General features: G+C 53.1%; 7 protein-coding genes across 7 annotated transcripts; 4 read left to right on the top strand and 3 right to left on the bottom strand.

Annotated features, from left to right (window-relative positions):
* Positions 1–1,356: 1,356 nt before the first annotated feature.
* Positions 1,357–4,195, top strand: EsH8_III_000474 (glycosyl hydrolase family 3 N terminal domain-containing protein; the record flags this gene model as incomplete). The annotated part of the gene is made up of 5 exons (XM_083262199.1): positions 1,357–1,609; positions 1,709–1,756; positions 1,822–2,136; positions 2,186–2,274; positions 2,330–4,195. 5 exons carry the CDS (start codon positions 1,357–1,359, stop codon positions 4,193–4,195), a joined length of 2,571 nt encoding a protein of 856 aa, XP_083122686.1.
* A 342-nt stretch (positions 4,196–4,537) lies between these two features.
* On the bottom strand, positions 4,538–5,787 carry EsH8_III_000473 (uncharacterized protein; the record flags this gene model as incomplete). Its single annotated transcript, XM_083262198.1, has 2 exons — positions 4,538–5,093; positions 5,156–5,787. 2 exons carry the CDS (start codon positions 5,785–5,787, stop codon positions 4,538–4,540), a joined length of 1,188 nt encoding a protein of 395 aa, XP_083122685.1.
* A 1,288-nt stretch (positions 5,788–7,075) lies between these two features.
* Positions 7,076–7,542, bottom strand: EsH8_III_000472 (bL34 family ribosomal protein; the record flags this gene model as incomplete). The annotated part of the gene is made up of 2 exons (XM_083262197.1): positions 7,076–7,385; positions 7,448–7,542. The coding sequence occupies 2 exons, from the start codon at positions 7,540–7,542 to the stop codon at positions 7,076–7,078; spliced, it is 405 nt and encodes a 134-aa protein (XP_083122684.1).
* Positions 7,543–7,990: 448 nt separating this feature from the next.
* EsH8_III_000471 (zinc metalloprotease) lies at positions 7,991–9,411 on the top strand (the record flags this gene model as incomplete). The annotated part of the gene is made up of 2 exons (XM_083262196.1): positions 7,991–8,935; positions 8,992–9,411. 2 exons carry the CDS (start codon positions 7,991–7,993, stop codon positions 9,409–9,411), a joined length of 1,365 nt encoding a protein of 454 aa, XP_083122683.1.
* A 1,225-nt stretch (positions 9,412–10,636) lies between these two features.
* EsH8_III_000470 (60S ribosomal protein eL38) lies at positions 10,637–11,182 on the top strand (the record flags this gene model as incomplete). Its single annotated transcript, XM_083262195.1, has 4 exons — positions 10,637–10,666; positions 10,739–10,772; positions 10,892–11,020; positions 11,130–11,182. The coding sequence occupies 4 exons, from the start codon at positions 10,637–10,639 to the stop codon at positions 11,180–11,182; spliced, it is 246 nt and encodes an 81-aa protein (XP_083122682.1).
* Positions 11,183–11,695: 513 nt separating this feature from the next.
* Positions 11,696–12,499, bottom strand: EsH8_III_000469 (uncharacterized protein; the record flags this gene model as incomplete). Its single annotated transcript, XM_083262194.1, has 1 exon — positions 11,696–12,499. One exon carries the CDS (start codon positions 12,497–12,499, stop codon positions 11,696–11,698), a length of 804 nt encoding a protein of 267 aa, XP_083122681.1.
* Positions 12,500–16,271: 3,772 nt separating this feature from the next.
* Positions 16,272–17,839, top strand: EsH8_III_000468 (mevalonate kinase; the record flags this gene model as incomplete). Its single annotated transcript, XM_083262193.1, has 2 exons — positions 16,272–16,481; positions 16,556–17,839. The coding sequence occupies 2 exons, from the start codon at positions 16,272–16,274 to the stop codon at positions 17,837–17,839; spliced, it is 1,494 nt and encodes a 497-aa protein (XP_083122680.1).
* Between the last annotated feature and the right edge of the window lie 36 nt (positions 17,840–17,875).

The raw sequence follows: 17,875 nt of genomic DNA, 5'->3' as shown, positions 1-17,875 counted from the left end.
CGCACCTCACTCAGCCGTCGGGGCGCTCCTCGTATCACTGCCGCCATGATGGTTTGCTATTCATCCCGCGCAGAACCAGACAAACGGCTCTTAACACCGACCAGTTCCCGCTTTTCTGCAGTCAACAGCCGAATTCCTCTGTGCTGTGCCATCCCTGTTCCCTGTTTTTGTCCCCGCCACTGGTCCGAGTTTGGAGTCCCGACCGCCTGGAGCTCTTCGCTTGTGGTTATCCTAATCTTAAGACAGCTCGAGATCCGATCATCTCGACATGGGGGAGTCTTTTTGGCTGTCACGAGGGCAAGTGTTTCCACCACCACACCCATCTGCACGCCGAGTCCGTATGCACGCATTCAAGGAATCTGCCAGCTGCCAGCTAGCCACGCGCGCAATGCAACGCCCGGCTCTTGTAACTTCGGAGCCGAGTCAGATGGATGAGAGACTATTCACTGGCCGCTCGCAGCTAGGTGCGCATTTCCGCCTGCCACGCATCGCATAGACTGGAGAGATCTTCGCGTCAGTGTCACCTCTGATCGGAGTAGTCGACATTTACGGTTATTAACGCCGCCTGGTCAACCTTTTGGGGCCTTGGTCGTGGGTCTCCTACATGGTCCAATCTTGTGTCACATCCACCGCTACTCTTAAGTGTCAGCGCCGCTCTCGCGCATCGTCTTCGGCTGTTACTTTGCCCGGGGCCTACGAATGCCGTCGCTTAACCCCATTCCAAGATTCCACCTACCAACTCCCGCCCGAAGCAAGGCCGTCTCGGTCCCTAAGCCGAGTCGACACCACCAACTTGGGCATCTCGACTGAGTGACCTCCCCCGCTTTTCGCTCATGTTATCGTTTTTCGCCTTCCTCTGTCTAAGCGACAAAGTCAATAGAACACCCTGCACTCATTTTTAGCAAGCATAGGCCCGAATAGACCTGTCGAGCTGCCCGAAAAGAGCTGCCCGAACCATGAAGCGTTGCAATGTGTGACCGTTCTCGTGCCCATAGGCCTCCCTTCTGCTTGATGACGGGACATCTATGAGCAGTCAGTTATCTTCCCGCATATCCCTGCGGCCGTGGTAGTTCAGGGAGCTGCCAAGTAGATTGTCTATCTCATCGGTTGCCTCTCATACCACTCGAGCTTTGAGCCGGTGATTGGCGTTTTGGTCACCATGAGAAGTGAGCTAGTGTCAGGAGATCAGGCGCCACGATTTGTATATAAGTCGTCGTGGTGATCACAAGGCCTGCCTCCCAGTAGTTCTTAATCATCTGCTTGCGTTGATCTAACGCTGTAGTGCCGTGAATTTTCAGCGTTTGGTTCTGCCATCATACGCAGCTCAGTAAATAGTATCAAAAAACGACCGACGACATGGCGACTGCATTCTCTGTCAAGTCTATCGCCATAGCTATCCTCGCCAGCCAAGTGTCCCTGGGCGATGGCGCCGTGATAGCTCCCAGAGATGATGTCCCTGCTGGGTATGTCGCTGCACCTTACTATCCAGCACCGTACGGCGGGTGGACGTCAGGCTGGTCGGACAGCTACAAAAGAGCGAAAGCTCTCGTCGATAGAATGACTCTAGCCGAGAAGACGAACATTACCTCTGGCACTGGTATCTTCATGGGTATGTTAAAGAGCGCATATAATGCTTGGCCCAGCTAACCCCCTTGTTAGGGTACGATTTCCCCAACATCCTCATCAGCTTTTGCTAACTAGGCTAAAGCCGCTGCGTCGGAAATTCTGGCAGCGCTCTCCGCGTTGGGTTCCCTCAGTTATGCCTTGCAGACTCGGCAACTGGCCTTCGTCAAGCTGACAATGTCACGGTGTTCCCGTCAGGGATAACGACTGGCGCTACTTTTGACAAAGACTTAATGTATGCTCGGGGAGTTGCCATTGGTAAAGAGTTCCGTGGCAAAGGTGCCAACATCTACCTGGGACCGAGCGTGGGACCTATCGGTCGAAAGCCCAAGGGCGGCAGGAACTGGGAGGGTTTTGGCGCGGATCCAGTATTACAGGGTAAGGCTGCTTCGTTGACGATTAGAGGCGTGCAGGAGCAGGGCGTCATTGCCACGATCAAGCACTTCGTGGGAAATGAGCAGGAGATGTACCGCATGTACAATCCGCTTCAGCAGGGTTACAGTGCAAATATTGGTGAGCTTCCTCCACCCTCGTTTAGGCACTTGGGTCATTGACCGAATAGACGATCGAACGCTGCATGAATTGTATCTCTGGCCATTTGCAGAGGGCGTGCGTGAAGGAGTGGGCTCCGTCATGACGGCATACAACGCAGTAAGGGAATCAAACCCATCATTTCTGCTCAGTATATCAACTGACAATGAGAAAGGTTAATGGTTCTGCCTGTGTTCAGAACAGTTACCTGATCAATGGCATTCTGAAAGACGAGCTCGGCTTTCAAGGGCTTGTGATGAGCGATTGGTTGTCTCATATGGGAGGCGTCAGCTCTGCTCTCGCGGGTTTGGATTTTAACGCCCCGGGTGACCAGCAAGTGCCATTGACAGGCTACAGCTACTGGATGTATGATCTTACCAGAGCCGTATTGAACGGGTCTGTTCCTGTGGATCGTCTCAACGACATGGCCACAAGAGTCGTTGCAACTTGGTACCAGATGGGACAAGACCAAGGTTTCCCCTTGCTCAACTTCGCCACGGGAACTCGCAACCGAGAAGGTGACCTATACCCAGGAGCATGGCCCTTCTCCCCCGGTGGTGTCGTCAACGAATTCGTCAGAGTACAGGACAACCACTACCTCGTGGCAAGACAAGTCGCACAAGAGGCCATTACCTTGCTCAAGAACGCAGATAGTCTTCTACCTATAAAGACGTCTGGATCGATCAAATTATTCGGCACGGGCGCTCAAACAAATCCCGACGGCCCCAATGCTTGTGTCGATAGAAGCTGCAACAAGGGCCTCCTCGGCATTGGTTGGGGTTCGGGAACTGTTGATTACGAATACCTGGACGACCCTCTTGCTGCTTTCAAGAAGAGGGCTGGCAACGTCGTGTTCTATAACACCGATTCTTTCCCTTCGGTACCGGCTCCGACGGCGGACGATGTGGCGTTCGTTTTCCTCACCTCGGACGCTGGCGAGAATTCATACGTTGTCGAAGGCAACAACGGAGACCGCAGTGCTTCTGGACTTGACGCCTGGCACAATGGCAACAAGCTCGTCAAGGACGTCGCCGCGAAGTATGCAAACGTCGTGGTCGTTATCCATACAGTCGGACCGATTCTTGTAGACGAGTGGATTGACATCCCCAGCGTTAAATCTGTCCTAGTAGCTCACTTACCCGGCCAGGAGGCAGGCGAGTCTCTTGCCAACATTGTTTTTGGTAGCGCATCCCCTTCTGGTCACCTCCCCTATAGCATGACCAAGAAAGAATCCGACCTACCTGCCTCCGTTACCCAGCTAGTTGGAGGGTCCCTCGGCCAACCTCAAGATACCTTCTCTGAGGGCCTCTATATCGATTACCGCTACCTCAACAAGAATGGCATCAAACCGCGCTTTGCTTTTGGTCACGGGTTAAGCTACACGACCTTCTCTTTCTCCAACGCTATCATCAGCTCCGTGACGCCCCTCAGTGTCTCTCCGCCAGTTCGTCCAACCAAGCAAGGCATTTTGAAGTACGATGCTCCCATCCCCGATTGGACTGAAGGCGTGGCACCAGCTGGCTTCAACAAGATCTTCAGGTACATCTACTCCTGGTGCACGGAATCCGAGGCCAAGGAGGCCGTTGAGAGCTCCAAGACCAAGAAGTACCCGTACCCGGAAGGCTACAGCACAGCACAGAAACCCGGCCCCGTAGCAGGAGGTGCTCAAGGCGGCAACCCGGCGCTCTTTGATATCGTTTTCACTGTCTCGGTAAAAGTGACCAACACAGGCACGAAATACTCAGGTAAGGCCTCGGCACAGGCGTACGTGCAGTTCCCCGGTGGTGGACCCGATACACCGGTGATTCAGCTGCGAGACTTTGAGAAGACAAAGAGTCTAGCACCTGGGGAAAGTGCTACTGTAACGCTGAAGTTGACAAGGCGCGATATGAGTGTCTGGGATGTGGTCAGCCAGAATTGGATTGTACCGAATCCCGGAGGTCAATACAAGATTTGGATTGGCGAGGCGAGCGATAAGTTATTCTTGGCCTGTTATACGAACTCTGGGGGATGCGAGGACGGATTGGAAGCCCCTGTTTGATCTCCGTCTGTCAAGGACTCTTTGACGAGAACACTGTAAGAATGATTTACATCGTCATCATCGAAAACAATGAACTTTGCCTTGAATGAGTCGCAAATTGGGCATTAAGCCTTCCGAACCAAAGCAAGGTCAATCAGTTGGCGAGCTTATTGTAAGAAAATCAGGTTAGCGTCATAAGCGTTAAGAGAACATAGTCAGAGAACAGTCAATATTTTGTCCCGTTAAATTGACAACAATCTGCAGTCTGTAGTAGCGCGCATGATATCATGTGCTTCAAACCCCACTCCCAACAACGCCAGCATGGTAAGAATACATGCGACATAAACAGCAACCTCGCCTGCACTACCCGAGCATCATGACCATACCCTGCTTGATGGCATCAAGCTCCTTCTTTCCCAACGGGTCCTTGTCATTGAAGGATGCCTTCTTACGCTCAGCGCTCGACCACGACGTAATGTCGAGATCGTCGCCACCAATCTTATTGCGTGCCTTGTACTCTGCGAACGCTGCCGCCCAGCCCCAGGGGTCCTCGCCGTGCTTCTCGGCCGTGGGCAGTTCAACGTTATCGTCGACATCCTCTAGCAGGCTCTTCAGCCCAGGGACACCACGGAGGGTGATGCCGTGCTTCTTGGCGTAGGCAGCGACGTAGTCGTCGAACTTTTCCGGTACGAAGGCAAAGGGGCGCTTCTTGGACTTTTTGATATGCGTCTTACCCTGCAGGAGGGAAAACCCGCGGAAGGTGTTGGCGACCTTGATCATACCAGCCATGACGTTGCCAAGATCCTTGACTTCAGAGTCAGGGGCCATGACGCCCTCACGCTCCAACCTGGCAAGCGTGGCGAGGAAGAGGTTCCCGATGAGCTTTGCAGTCTTATTGACGAACTCGCCATCGTCGGCCCTTTTGATGGAACATGTTAGCCGACTGCATCTCTCGTTCAAGTGGGAAAGGGAGAAACACACATAGCGAAGTCGCCGCCGGTCAGATACCAAATGAAGGGAGCCAGGGCCTCGCAGATGACCCATTGCTCCTTCCAGTTGTCCTTGGCCTCTTCGAAATCGAGGACAAGGTTCTGGATGACTTGCAGGACACCGTAGGCCGAGTGGTCATTGTAGGTATACATTCTGAAAGAGTCAGGGTCGCGAACCTGGCAGTGGATTTGCTGGGTCATGAGTTTGCGATACCCGGCGTTCATGATGACGAAGGGGGCATCCGGGTGGTCTGCAGCGGGTTTGGTACACAGACAAGTCTTTCCACCGTCGCATTTGGCCTTGGGTTGTTTTCCGTCCTCACCACCCTCGTCATCCTCGTCGTCCTCATCATCCTCTTCATCATCCTCGTCGTCTGCATGCTTGGTTCCGAAGGCACACCTGCACGTGTATGTGTAAGCGTCTTCGATGTCCCCCATGGCTTTCTTGTAGTCATAGTCGGCGTTGCGCGATGCCGACACGGCGGACCAGCGATTGCTCTTGGTGGACCATCGGGTTTCGTTGGGAGCCTCACATACATCAGTGGCAGTAGTGGTCTTTGTCTTCTTAGTAGCGCCCGAGGCCGCACCGGTCTCGCTAGTATTGGATTGTCTTTTAGGAGGCATTCTGACTATATGCGTAATATCAATGGGCGGGAGTTGGCGGACGTCAAAGTAAGATATGAATAAAAATCCAAAATCCAAAATGAAGCGGTTTATATTATGTCGTCTTTGTGAGAGCTGAGGGGGGATTCTGTGTCGTCACTTCTGAAGTCTAACATAAACGCCCAGCCATGAGGTAATCGGTTTTATAATATGTACGGACGTGCTCGCTCCCCCTTAAGTATGCTGTAATGTTTATCAGCCGTGGATACCGAATCCCTGACCGCGTCAGTCATGTGACACGGGCACAGTTCATACCTCTACAATATTGTTCTCTGAGCAAGTGGTTTGTTATCAGCCAGGAGTCGCGGGCAATTTCGATAATTCGAGCTCACCATGCCGTGGTTGTAGGTAGGGTCTCCGTAGCAAAAACAAAATAAAAATTGCCCAGTTCAACGCATTAGTACGACAACAACAAGTGACAAAAATTTTTGAGTAAACCTCAGAATCAGTGGCTCTACAGGAATTAATGATATAGATCATGATGGAATAGGTGCAGCACAGGTTGCCGAGCACTGAGAAAACCAGTATTATGGACTTTGGCGGTCCATTCACGATGGAGAGTGAATCACTTCTGCATTTAACCACCCGACCAACCATTCAACCGAACGCCTGGCCAACAATATTATTGACCTGATGACTATTCGAGGATATGTTCCTTGTAATTCATCTATTAAGCGTTGGAACTATATGCGACGATCTAGTCGAGTGTTCCTCGTTGCCAGCAATGCTTAAGATAAAGGGTTCTAACGTCTCGTAAACTTACTTGGCTCACAGCAGCTGCCAATAAATCTACATAGAACCTCTTCATGTCTCTGCCCGAGATATGTCTCTCAAGGCGAGCAAGCAACCCGCTATCACGTTGCTTTTGGTTCTCGGGTGGCTCTTCGAGCTACTCATCATAACCGGCAGGCGGACCCGACCTTCTAACGCTCTGCCCTTGCCAGCTGGTGAAGCTAGCAATGCCCAGCATTGAAATCAAAGACGCCCGTGGTTTTAGATGTTGTACATTGGCTTCATATTGATACATATTGAACACTACCTCGCTGGGAGGCCTCGATGTCTAATTCTTTCTTTGAACGTATTGTCGGCGCTCCGCAGACAACTGACCGCAGCCATGCTGCACACATGGCTCGTATCAGACCCAACCTCTCGACCAAATACATTGTTTGCTTGTTGATCGACACGCACCATAAATATGGTTTCTTCGTTTTCCTCTGCTGTAATCGTAGCATCCCTGGGGGATGGCGAATCAGACACCCAGCTTCTTGCGTCCCTTCGCCCGCCTCCGTGCAACGATCTTACGTCCATCCTTGCTCTTCATGCGCGAAAGAAAGCCGTGTCTCCGCTTCTGGATTAGGCGGGTGTTTCTGTTCATCGTGTTACGAGGGCCGCAGCGGAGCTGCATGGCGCTCATGGCAGGGTGCTGCGTAATGGCACTCTGAGGGACCACGTCGGCGGCATCGACTGTTGAGGGAGTAAATGGTGTGGCCGTTGGTCGGCGGAAAGCGGATGTGAGAGGTGTGATGGAGGGACGCAGCGAGGGGAGAGAGGAGAACGTCCTGGTATTGGTTAGCTCCTTGATCGCATGCTTCGAGGGAATTGGTAGTCTGTCGGGACTCACCTTTGTGAGAGCGTCTGGGCGACAAGACGAGCGGGTTGAATGGTCGGTCGGGAGAGAAAGCCCCTCGCCAGGCCTGTGATGGGCTGGCGCATCATCTTCGCAGCAATCGAGTGGTCGTAGTCGGACTGCGTGGAGCTCACTGATCACGACCAGCAACTTGAGATTTTGCGGAAGACTTTCTTGCAATTGAACGGGAGTTCCCGCGGCTCATGCACCAAACGGGGCCCTATAGACGGGGTGGCTTCCCTCTGGACATTGCATGTGGCGGCTGTTTCAGCCAATTAAAGTTGAGGTTAGCCAGAGTTTCTCGAACCAATCACCGATGCTGCCGGCTTCCATAAGCTCCGACCGCAGCTCGGGTGCCCCACTTAGTCATCTGGAGGCCAAGGTCACTGTGGACAGCTTGCCTGAGGTAAGCTGCCGTCTTGGTCTGCTTGCCAGCTTGCGACAAGGTTCGGCGGCCGGCCCTCTTTCTTCAAGCATCATCTTTATTCTCGTCCCTCCTTTGCAATCCGTCCAGACTCAGGAAGCAAAGCGGGCAATATGGATTTTCTCCAGCGCCTCGCTCGGTTTTTGGACCGCCCCCTTTTCCCGTGGAAGCGCCTCATTCTCGGCTTCTCGGTTGGCCAGTTCGTTTTCGAGAGCCTGCTCTCGCTTCGCCAATACTCAGTCCTCAAGAACACGAAGCCTCCCAAAGTTCTCGAACAGGAAGTCTCACAGGATGTATTCGACAAGTCTCAAGCCTACGGTCGCGCTAAAGCCGAATTCGGCTTCATCAATGGTCTCTGGGGTCAGATCCAGAACATCGCCTTCATTCAATTCGACGTCCTTCCCAAGCTGTGGTCCTGGTCCGGTAACCTGCTGCTGAAGTTCGCGCCGGAGCGATTCACCGGCGAGATATCTCAGTCCATCGTCTTTGTCCTCGCCTTCATCTTCATCCAGCAGATTCTCTCGCTACCTGGTTCAGTATACCAAACCTTCGTGCTAGAGGAGAAGTTCGGCTTCAACAAGCAGACGCCCAAGCTCTTCATTACCGATATGATCAAGTCCCAGCTGCTCGCATTTGTCATCGCTCCCCCGATCCTTGCTGGTTTCCTCTCCATTGTCAAGAAGACTGGCAACCAGTTCTTTTTCTACCTCTGGGCCTTCGCTGCTGGCCTGCAAGTGTTCATGATTACCATCTACCCTATTGCCATCCTCCCTCTGTTCAACAAGCTGTCGCCTTTGGAAGAGGGCGAGCTGAAGAACGGCGTCGAGAGCCTGGCCAAGAGCTTGAACTTCCCCCTTCACGAGCTTTATGTCATCGACGGCAGCAAGCGTAGCGCCCACAGCAACGCCTATTTCTTTGGTCTCCCCTGGAAGAAGCACATCGTCATTTACGATACCCTCATCGAGAAGAGTGAGACGCAGGAGGTTGTCGCTGTTCTCGCCCACGAGCTGGGTCACTGGAGTCTGGGTCACACCACCCGACTTTTCGGAATCTCTCAGGTATGCGTCAAGAGTCGTTCGTGCGACATGTCTTCAGCAGCTAACCCCCCACTTAGGCCCACTTCCTCTACATCTTCGCTCTCTTCTCTGTCTTCATCAGCAACAACTCCTTATATGCCGACTTTGGTTTCCTCACTGAGCATCCCATCATCATTGGCTTCATCCTCTTCTCCGATGCTCTCTCGCCCATGGATACTGTTGTCAAGTTGCTCATGAACATTTTGAGCCGCAAGTACGAGTTCCAGGCCGATGCATTCGCTCAGAAGCTTGGCTACTCTGCCGAGCTGGCAAGATCGCTTCTCAAGCTCCAGATCCAAAACCTCAGCTCCATGGACGCTGACTGGATGTACGCGACTTACCACTTCTCTCACCCGCATCTGTCGGAGCGTCTTAATGCTCTCAACTGGAAGTCCACGAGCAAAGTCACAACAGACGAGCCTACCGCTGGAAAGACTACAGGAAGGGATGAGTTGTAAGGGGATTGATTGATCTCGGTGCAAAGGCATCAAGAACTACTATAGTGTGACTCTATGAAAGTTTTGTAAAATTCTATTGCCTGCAGAGAATTGGGTAATATCTCCTTGTCAACGAGAAAACACTAGGAGTGAATGATCTGATAATCATGACAGTCCAAGCTCGGTTCATTAATCAATTCCCTAAGTTAAAGTTTAAAAAGTCCTCATCTTTACCGTCTTGGAGCTCTCATATTAGCCAACACTCTTGCCAGGAGCTCCTCTCTTGTATCGGACTCCTGAGGGAACAGATTTCGCTGTGAACATATGAGTAACGGCGATTACAGGCGGATAACCGCCAGGATACACGTACCGCAGCTAGCCATCTTCTCATTTCCTCCCTGGTCCATTCTTCAGGATTGCCTGTTGGATCTGGGCCTGCAGGGAACATCTCACCACCATATATGGCCCATAGAGTTACCGCCGTCACCAAACCACCAAATGCTGGATTGGCTGTAAGTCAACTGGGGGAATTTTAATTGATTCTTACACCGGCAAACTCACCAAGTACCGCATTCTATGGCGCTGCGTATTAGCAATTTGAAAAGACAGTCAAAGAGGTGAACTAACTTTGGACTTCAGGGCATTGTCTAGTGGTGTAGGCATCTTGTCGCAACCTAGTGTGTGTGGCTGTGCGTTTACGTTGTGGTGTGTCAGATGGATAGAACCTCGGGCTTCTACTCCTATGTACAAGCGCCAGATATATGTGAGGGGACACGACGAGAAAATAGGGTTGTAGCAACGTGTTAGCAAGCTGGTTTGAGATGAAGCGTCGTCAACTCGTGCCAAGGTCCAGGCCGAGGTGTCAAGCGCCACGTTTGCCCGAGAGCTTCGGGGTGACGCGTCAAGCCACAGGTGACGTCCAAACCCTGGGACTGGACATGATGGTTGCCTGCCTGCTGTGGCCAGTCCCTAGGAGCAATAAGGCGGGGCGGGGACCTGGCATCGGCGCTGTCGGGGCGAAACCCCCGACAAGTCTGGTACGCACGATAAGATAAGGTCCGCCTCGTCAGGCGCACCTGGGTTCAGAAAGACGAGATGGTCCGTGCACCCGCACACGGCGAGCGCCAGAGGTCCATCCCACAAAATCAATTTTCCACCCAAAAAACCCACGAAAGTCTCACGACAAAATCACCAATCGACCAGACAAGACCCCCTCGTTGTCGCCAAACCCCCCAATACCGCCAAGATGCCTAAGGAAATCGGTGATATCAAGCAGGTACGACAGTTTATTCGCATCAGCACGGATGCTCCAATTTTGGAGAGAAATGGCTAATCATTGCATGCACAGTTCATTGAGATTGCCCGGAGAACGGACGCTTCCTGTATGCAAAATTCCAACCCCCCGCCAACGAGGCCCTTGACGACGAATAATCTTCACCGATGATTGGGAACGGGCCTGTTGCGGAAACAAGAATTGAGATTCTAACGTCGTTTTCAATAGCCGCTCGCATCAAGCGCAACCGCAAGAACTCCCAGATCAAGTTCAAGGTTCGCTGCCAGCGCCACCTCTACACCCTTGTTCTCAAGGACTCCGAGAAGGCCGAGAAGCTCAAGCAGTCCCTCCCCCCTCGTATGTCTTTCTCTCTCTAGTCGACCCCCCGCGGGAAACTCTTTGCTGTAGACCAAGGGGAGAACACCAGAAATTAACCGAAGCTAACCAAATGTCCCCTCTCAAACAGAGCTCCAGATCAAGGACGTTCCTAAGAAGAACCCTAAGGGCAAGTCCGCATAAGCGACTCCTACCCGAAAAATTCGTCAAAACTGCTTCGATGGGGTATTAGAAAAGCATGCATGAGCAGCCTGTCATGAGGTCAATGGAATGATTTTGATTCCCCTGGGTTTGTGGGGGCTTGCGTTTTGCGCATCTGGCCGGTCGGTCCTTGGGGATTGAAAGTGACGGTTTATCTATTTCTCCTCGAAAGAGGAGAGCGGAAATCTGTTGATTTTACACACAAATATGGCGTCGAGGGATTACCTAGGCAATTGCAGATGAAATGGACTGTCTACTCTGCTAGTCAGATATTTCGCCAATGAAGAAACCGTTGAACAACAAAAAGACGCCTGATTGAGATGCGCGGATTGATTGTTCCTCCCTTTGCATGCACCTTTCCTAGGGGCTTCCCAAGAACGTGCTTCTCTGCCAGATCCCGCAGCCGGCCACTGTGGCTCAGAGTCAACAAATCATGTCGTGGTTCTTCACTTCGTCTGCGCGCCTCCCCAACCGAGGCCAGTAGCGGCAGTAAAATTACATGATTCTTTGGTAGTGCCAAATGTCCGTTCCCGTCACAAACTCCTGGATACCAGCCCACTCCTTGAATCCTTCCTGTTGCGCAATCTCCTTGTGCTGCTCTACGGACGACCACCCGCAGTACATGACATACTCCTCCAGGTTCTCGGCGGCCCTCTCGATCCGCCACCCGCCGCGTACGGGATACGGTTTCGAGTAGTCCTCAACAACCCACTTGGCCTCAGCGTACTTCTTGACGAACTCTTCTTTGCACTCCGAACGCACCCCGAAGCGCCCGACGCTGAGAACCGGCGCTGTCAGCAGTGAAAGTGGTTCGTCTACCGCTTTCTTCTTTCCTTCTGCTTTGCTCTCCTCCGGGGTTGGGACTTCTGGTGACTTATCCTTTGACTCCGACTCTGTCCCTGCTGCCTCCTCATCGTTTCCGACCTTGCTGTCCTCTGTCGCCTGTGTCCGCGTCGGGTTCGCAAAGATGGCTGCGTCGATATGGAAGAACAACACGCCCTGCGGGCCCTCAACATGAATATGTGGCCTCAGTTTGGCCATGACGTTCTGGTTCTCGGGCGACGCTATCCATTCCCCGTGTGCCTGCGGCGAATCCCACTGTGCTACTAGCAGAATCACGCGCGGGTCCTCGATCTGCTGTAGGATGGCGGTGCCGCGGTCTATGCGAGACGGTGGCAGGCCGGGCTTCTGGCGCAGGACCCAGGTGTCCTGGACCGTCTGGCAGTAGTCCATGAGTTCCTTGAGCTCTTCGGTCAAGGACTCCTTGAACTGGAGGAGGGCAAGCTCCGTCACGGCCATCTTGAAGACTGTGACTTGGGGTATTGGTTTTGCGGCCTGTGGTTGAGGTGATGCCGGATATTCCGGGGTTCGTGGGGTTGAAGCTCGCGCGGGGTCGGTGCGGGCCGCGAACACTGGGGTGCTTCGAGTCGGAACTGGCTAATGCCAGAAGGTAGCTTAAGCTTAGTATATCGCCAAAGAAAAGAAGAAGAAAAAAAGGCCTTTGCGCTTTCCTGAAGGGTGTGGATTTTTATTTACTCAACCAGATGTCGGGGTATCCGAAGGGATTATAGAGCGCAAGTCCACATGGCGGGGCAACAAGGCTGCAGGTCGATGTCGTAGACCGACTTGTGACGTTAACACCCAGTGGGTGCGGCACAGACCGACGACCTGAGCTAATGGAGACAAGCTCCATTGTGCGACTGCCTAGAATTGACATGCACTGTATTCCTTTTTCCCTTTAGAGAACAAGCCGCCTTGGTCATTTCCCGCCAGGTTCGAATTGCTGATTCACCACCCCGCAGCCACATCGGTTTCTCCAATGTCTAAAGATAAAACTTGAGATGCGTCCTATCTGGATGGATTGGGCGAAGCTCGCCTTCTGGTTGGCCGCACGCTTAGTCGCACAGGACGGAGGTGAAAGCCCGCTTGACTGTAATACCCCAACTTGTGGTGACCCTTGGCTACCGCAGGCATCGAAGCGAATGGGGCTATGGATAACTCGGCATCTAAAGGCTTGGAGCGTACGTATATTGAGTCCTCGTCGACAGTCATTTGGGGCGTTTCAGTTGTTGACACCTATACAGCGCCCACCAGAAAGTCTGAAAACATCGCTCATGCGGCTTGGCAGTTGAGTGGTGTTTTCAGATATTCTCATGGGCACTGCATGTTGCCAGACTCGATGGTAGCGGTGGAAGACGACTTAGCAAGCCTCACAGACGCAGCATTGTACAGATATACCGTTGGCGGATTTGAGGTGCAGGGTTTGAACCACGAGGTCAGCGAGGTTGAATGAGGCTCATCAACCTCATAAACACCACTTCGAGCATTGGTCCCTGCCAAGTGTTTGCTGTTTCTAACCAACTTCCTCGGCGATCAAAAGGGCTGGGCAGATGAGGAGACGGACCCGCAAATGTGCCGTGCGGTCTGCGCCTCAATCGTCGAGCTGAGCTCCCCCTCAGGTGCGGCAAGGTATCGATAAGCCAATTTCCGTGGGTTCCGCGTGCTGGGATGGGGACGATTGCCTGCCGGCACCTGCCATCGTCTAGTGGAAGCACAGTGTTCCAGATCGCGTTCCTCGATGAGGCTCGCAGAGACCTTCGAAACAGGTCCTTCGGGCTGGGCAACCGGATAGGCTTTGACTCACAAAGTCAAGTGAGTTTCTTCAATACCTTGTTGCGGCGGTGCAAAACGTTGCTCCTCTTCCGAGACACGGAACTGCCAGATGGAGGAGCTATCACTGATCTGTCTCATCCGGAGAGACAAGCAGAGCTTGTGTAACCGTCTCCCCCGCCTCTTTGCGGCTGTTTCCTGTCGCACCCGCATTCCTTGGAGTTCAAGATGCTTCACCGCCTCTAGTCGACTTACTGTTGAACGCGAATCGGAAATTAACCGCAGCTTTCGTGTACCGCCTTTCGTGGTGTCATCCGCAATGGAAGGTGCAGCTGAGTGGCTCTACGGATGCATATGGAGGCCATTTTCGGGGCCATTGGTCGCATCGGACTGCCTATGTTAGATCGAGCAACCAGACTCCTACATGTTAAGCGGGCAGCAGATGAGGGGACAGCATCATGGGAGCAAGGTGTCGACACACAGCCACTCCCGTCTCAAGGATTCAGACGAAACAACGCTCGGTCGCACCGATGGCGGCGGCTCGGCATGGGACCTTGGCCTAGTTGCTTTGTGTAGGTGAGTTGAGCTCCCGTCGTAAGCTCGAAGCCACGCAGCAATCGCAACAGCTTACCGCAAGACAGCTCTCTAACTGTGGCTTGGTGGTGGTCAGGTCAAGTTGGTTGTTTGTGCAAACAAGGCAACCGAGGTACTGTCTCTCGCTCTGACAGCTAAGTAGTGCCCATCCATCACCAGTCAAGTTGAAGGGTGGGGGGATGCCTTCTTCGTATGAAACGGAAAGGTGGCAGCAAGCCGGTCAGCATCTTATCGAAACCTCTAAACGATGGGCGAAGCAGTCTACAAGTGGTGTAGGAGCAACCAGTGAGAGTGTGATTTAGAGCCGTCGGCTTGGCATGAGAAAACGATGGTCCTGGGCATTGAAGGCGGAAGGCGTCGATGGTGGCGCTGTCACCGGCTCACGTCCCCAAGCTGCCCAGGTGGTCTCCCCACCATCAGGGCTATGGCAATGTGACAGCATCGTCCTCTAGTGCGGGCAAGTACCAGCACGTACTCTGAGCCAAGCCCAAGGTAGCTGACAGGCAATCGTCGTCGGTCGGCCGCCCTTTTCGCCTGCAGCAGCCCCTGTCAATACACTCGGTGCTTGCCGGGGAATGCCCACCGGACTGGGAACCCTATCAGGGGAACAGCAAGAGCCAAGCCAATGGAGACGCCGATTGCCTGTACAGCAGTGCGGTATCCGTAAGGTACATGCAGATTGGGTAAGCACGACAAGGTACAGTGCCTGGCAGCAAGAGGTATCCGTACCAACGAGTAGCAACCAACAGGTACGACTCCTTACTCATTCGAACACTGGCTGCGTAATGCGTAATGTGATGGGCAACTTTGTCATCTGTCACGCGCCCTACTGCAACGCGGTAAAAATGCATCGCCGGGTGCTCGGATACCTAGCGGAGCAAGCCCGTGAGGTACTCTAGTGAGAAGTTGTCTTACATTTGAGGACATCATCTTTGCTGATTTGGACTCGCGTTTCGTCCCAAGTCCCAACAAGACCCGCTGCAGTGCTTCCATCCTGCTTCCAAAACTTCCTGTGGCAGGACAAACCAACTGAGAATTCCTCCACTGGGACTTGGGCCCCGTCTCCCACGTCGAATCTAAATCAAGTCTCAATTGCGACACGTTTTTTTGCTTTCTTCTCTGTTCTTACTTTATTCCCCCTGCTGTACAAAGAGGGGAGAGTCCGTCGTTCCAAACCTACCATCCTTGTTTCTACTATCAATCTGTCTTGGATCAACCCTCCGTTGCGCATCGGGTTTCCCTCCTCGACGAACCAATTCGTGTAAGTACCTCCCATCCACCAAGTACTTGACTTACCCAGTCAATACCTTGCCCTTACCCTCTCTTGATCGTCTTTCCCCATGTTTCCAGCTTGATAAGGGGCCGGCTCCGTATCCATCTCCAGCTCCAGGAACCACGTTGCAATTTGTCTATCCACCCTGGAACCTAGGAAGCTAAATTGGCTAACTAAATCCAGTCTTCCTCTCCCTCCTCCTCTAATAAAAGTGCTTGTATTACTGTATTACACACTTGCCAAAACGCTACCACCCCTTCACGAGCCGCTATCGTCACCCGCTTCTCTCCTCTCTCTCTCCCTCCCCCCCAACACTTTTTGCTTCACTTTTCTCACTCCACCGCCTGCGCCAAACACCCGCCTAACTTCCCGAGCGCTCTATCACGACCCAATCTGCAGCCTCCATTCGCTCCGCTCTCAGTACCACCCACCAATTGACCCCTCACATCACCACCCATTCGGCCCCCAGACGACCCTGACGGTTGGACTATGCCGGGCCTCTAACACGCCTTTCTGACGACTGCACGACAATCACGAATCCCCCCTCGTACCACCCGATCTATTTTCCAATTGGAGATCCAAACAAAGCGCCTCATGGCTGTCTTTGCCCCAGAAACGCGAAATGGGCTTGAGCCCGTCGCCGTCAACGGCGTGCCCGCCGCCTCGTATGTAAACGGTAATGGCAACTTGGCCAACCGCCTCAAATTAGACCGCAAGCAGTCTTCCCCTATGATGCCCGCTTTCATGGTGTCTGCACCTGGCAAGGTCATTGTCTTTGGAGAGCACGCCGTGGTTCATGGCAAGGTACGGTTGAGCGCGAACCCCTTTTTTTCTGTTGCTCATTTCGTCGCAATTACTGACTGCTGTGGGACCGACAGGCCGCTATCGCCGCTGCCATCTCTTTGCGATCGTACCTCCTCGTCACGTCGCTCTCCAAGTCAAGGAGGACAGTCTCCCTGCGATTCCCAGACATTGACTTGCAGCACACGTGGGATATAGACAATCTACCCTGGGCGACCTTCCAGCATCCCACGAAGAAGAAGTCATACTACGATTTAGTGACGGAGCTTGACCCGGATCTTGTCGCAGCTATCCAGCCACACCTTGCTGAGGTGTCACCACACAAATCCGAAGAAGTGCGCAAAGTGCACCAAAACTCTGCGTCAGCGTTCTTGTACATTTTTCTCTCGCTTGGTCACCAGTCATTTACAGGATGTCTGTACACTTTGCGATCAACAATCCCCATCGGCGCTGGCTTGGGCAGCAGTGCCTCGATCGCGGTTTGCCTAGCGGCTGCTCTTCTCCTGCAGTTGCGCACTTTGTCAGGTCCGCACCCGGATCAACCACCTGACGAGGCGAGGTTGCAGGTGGAGAGGATTAACAGATGGGCTTTTGTCTGCGAGATGTGCATACACGGGAATCCTTCGGGTGTAGACAACACCGTTGCAACCCAGGGCAAAGCTGTTGTTTTCCAGCGGACAGACTACAACAAGCCCCCAGCGGTGCGGCCACTTTGGGATTTCCCCGAGCTCCCCCTTCTTCTTGTCGACACGAAGCAGGCCAAATCAACAGCTCATGAGGTTGCAAAGGTTGGCATGTTGAAGAATACGCACCCGAAGCTAGTTGGCAGCATCTTGGATGCGATCGATAAGGTTACAATCACGGCAGACAACCTTATTGGTAGCGACGAATTCGACAACAAGGAAGACGAGAGCTTGCGCAAGGTGGGAGAACTGATGACCATCAACCACGGATTGCTCGTATCTTTGGGAGTATCACACCCGCGTCTTGAACGGATACGAGAGTTGGTGGACCATGAAGGCATCGGATGGACAAAGCTAACCGGCGCGGGCGGCGGTGGTTGCTCCATTACGCTGCTCAAGCCTGACGTGCCCAAGGAGAAGCTTGGACGATTAGAAGCTCAGCTGGAGGAGGAGGGCTATGAGAAATTCGAGACGACCCTCGGTGGTGACGGCGTTGGTGTGCTCTGGCCGGCTGTTCTCAAGAACGGAATGGACGAGGACAACGAGGGCGGCATGGAAATTGACCTCGAGAGCTTCTTAAACGCTGACGGCAATGAAGGCGTCGAGAAGCTGGTGGGTGTTCATGGGGGTGTAGGGGAACGAGAGGGCTGGAAGTTTTGGAAAGTTGAGAGCCGGTAAAGCCGGTGATGAACGCGGTATTGCTCTTTCATTCTG

Source organism: Colletotrichum jinshuiense, chromosome 3, assembly GCF_051148585.1.
Source record: "Colletotrichum jinshuiense chromosome 3, complete sequence".
NCBI lineage: Eukaryota > Fungi > Ascomycota > Sordariomycetes > Glomerellales > Glomerellaceae > Colletotrichum > Colletotrichum jinshuiense.
Note: the sequence above shows the minus strand (reverse complement) of the source record. Positions and strands in the feature narration are given on the sequence as shown.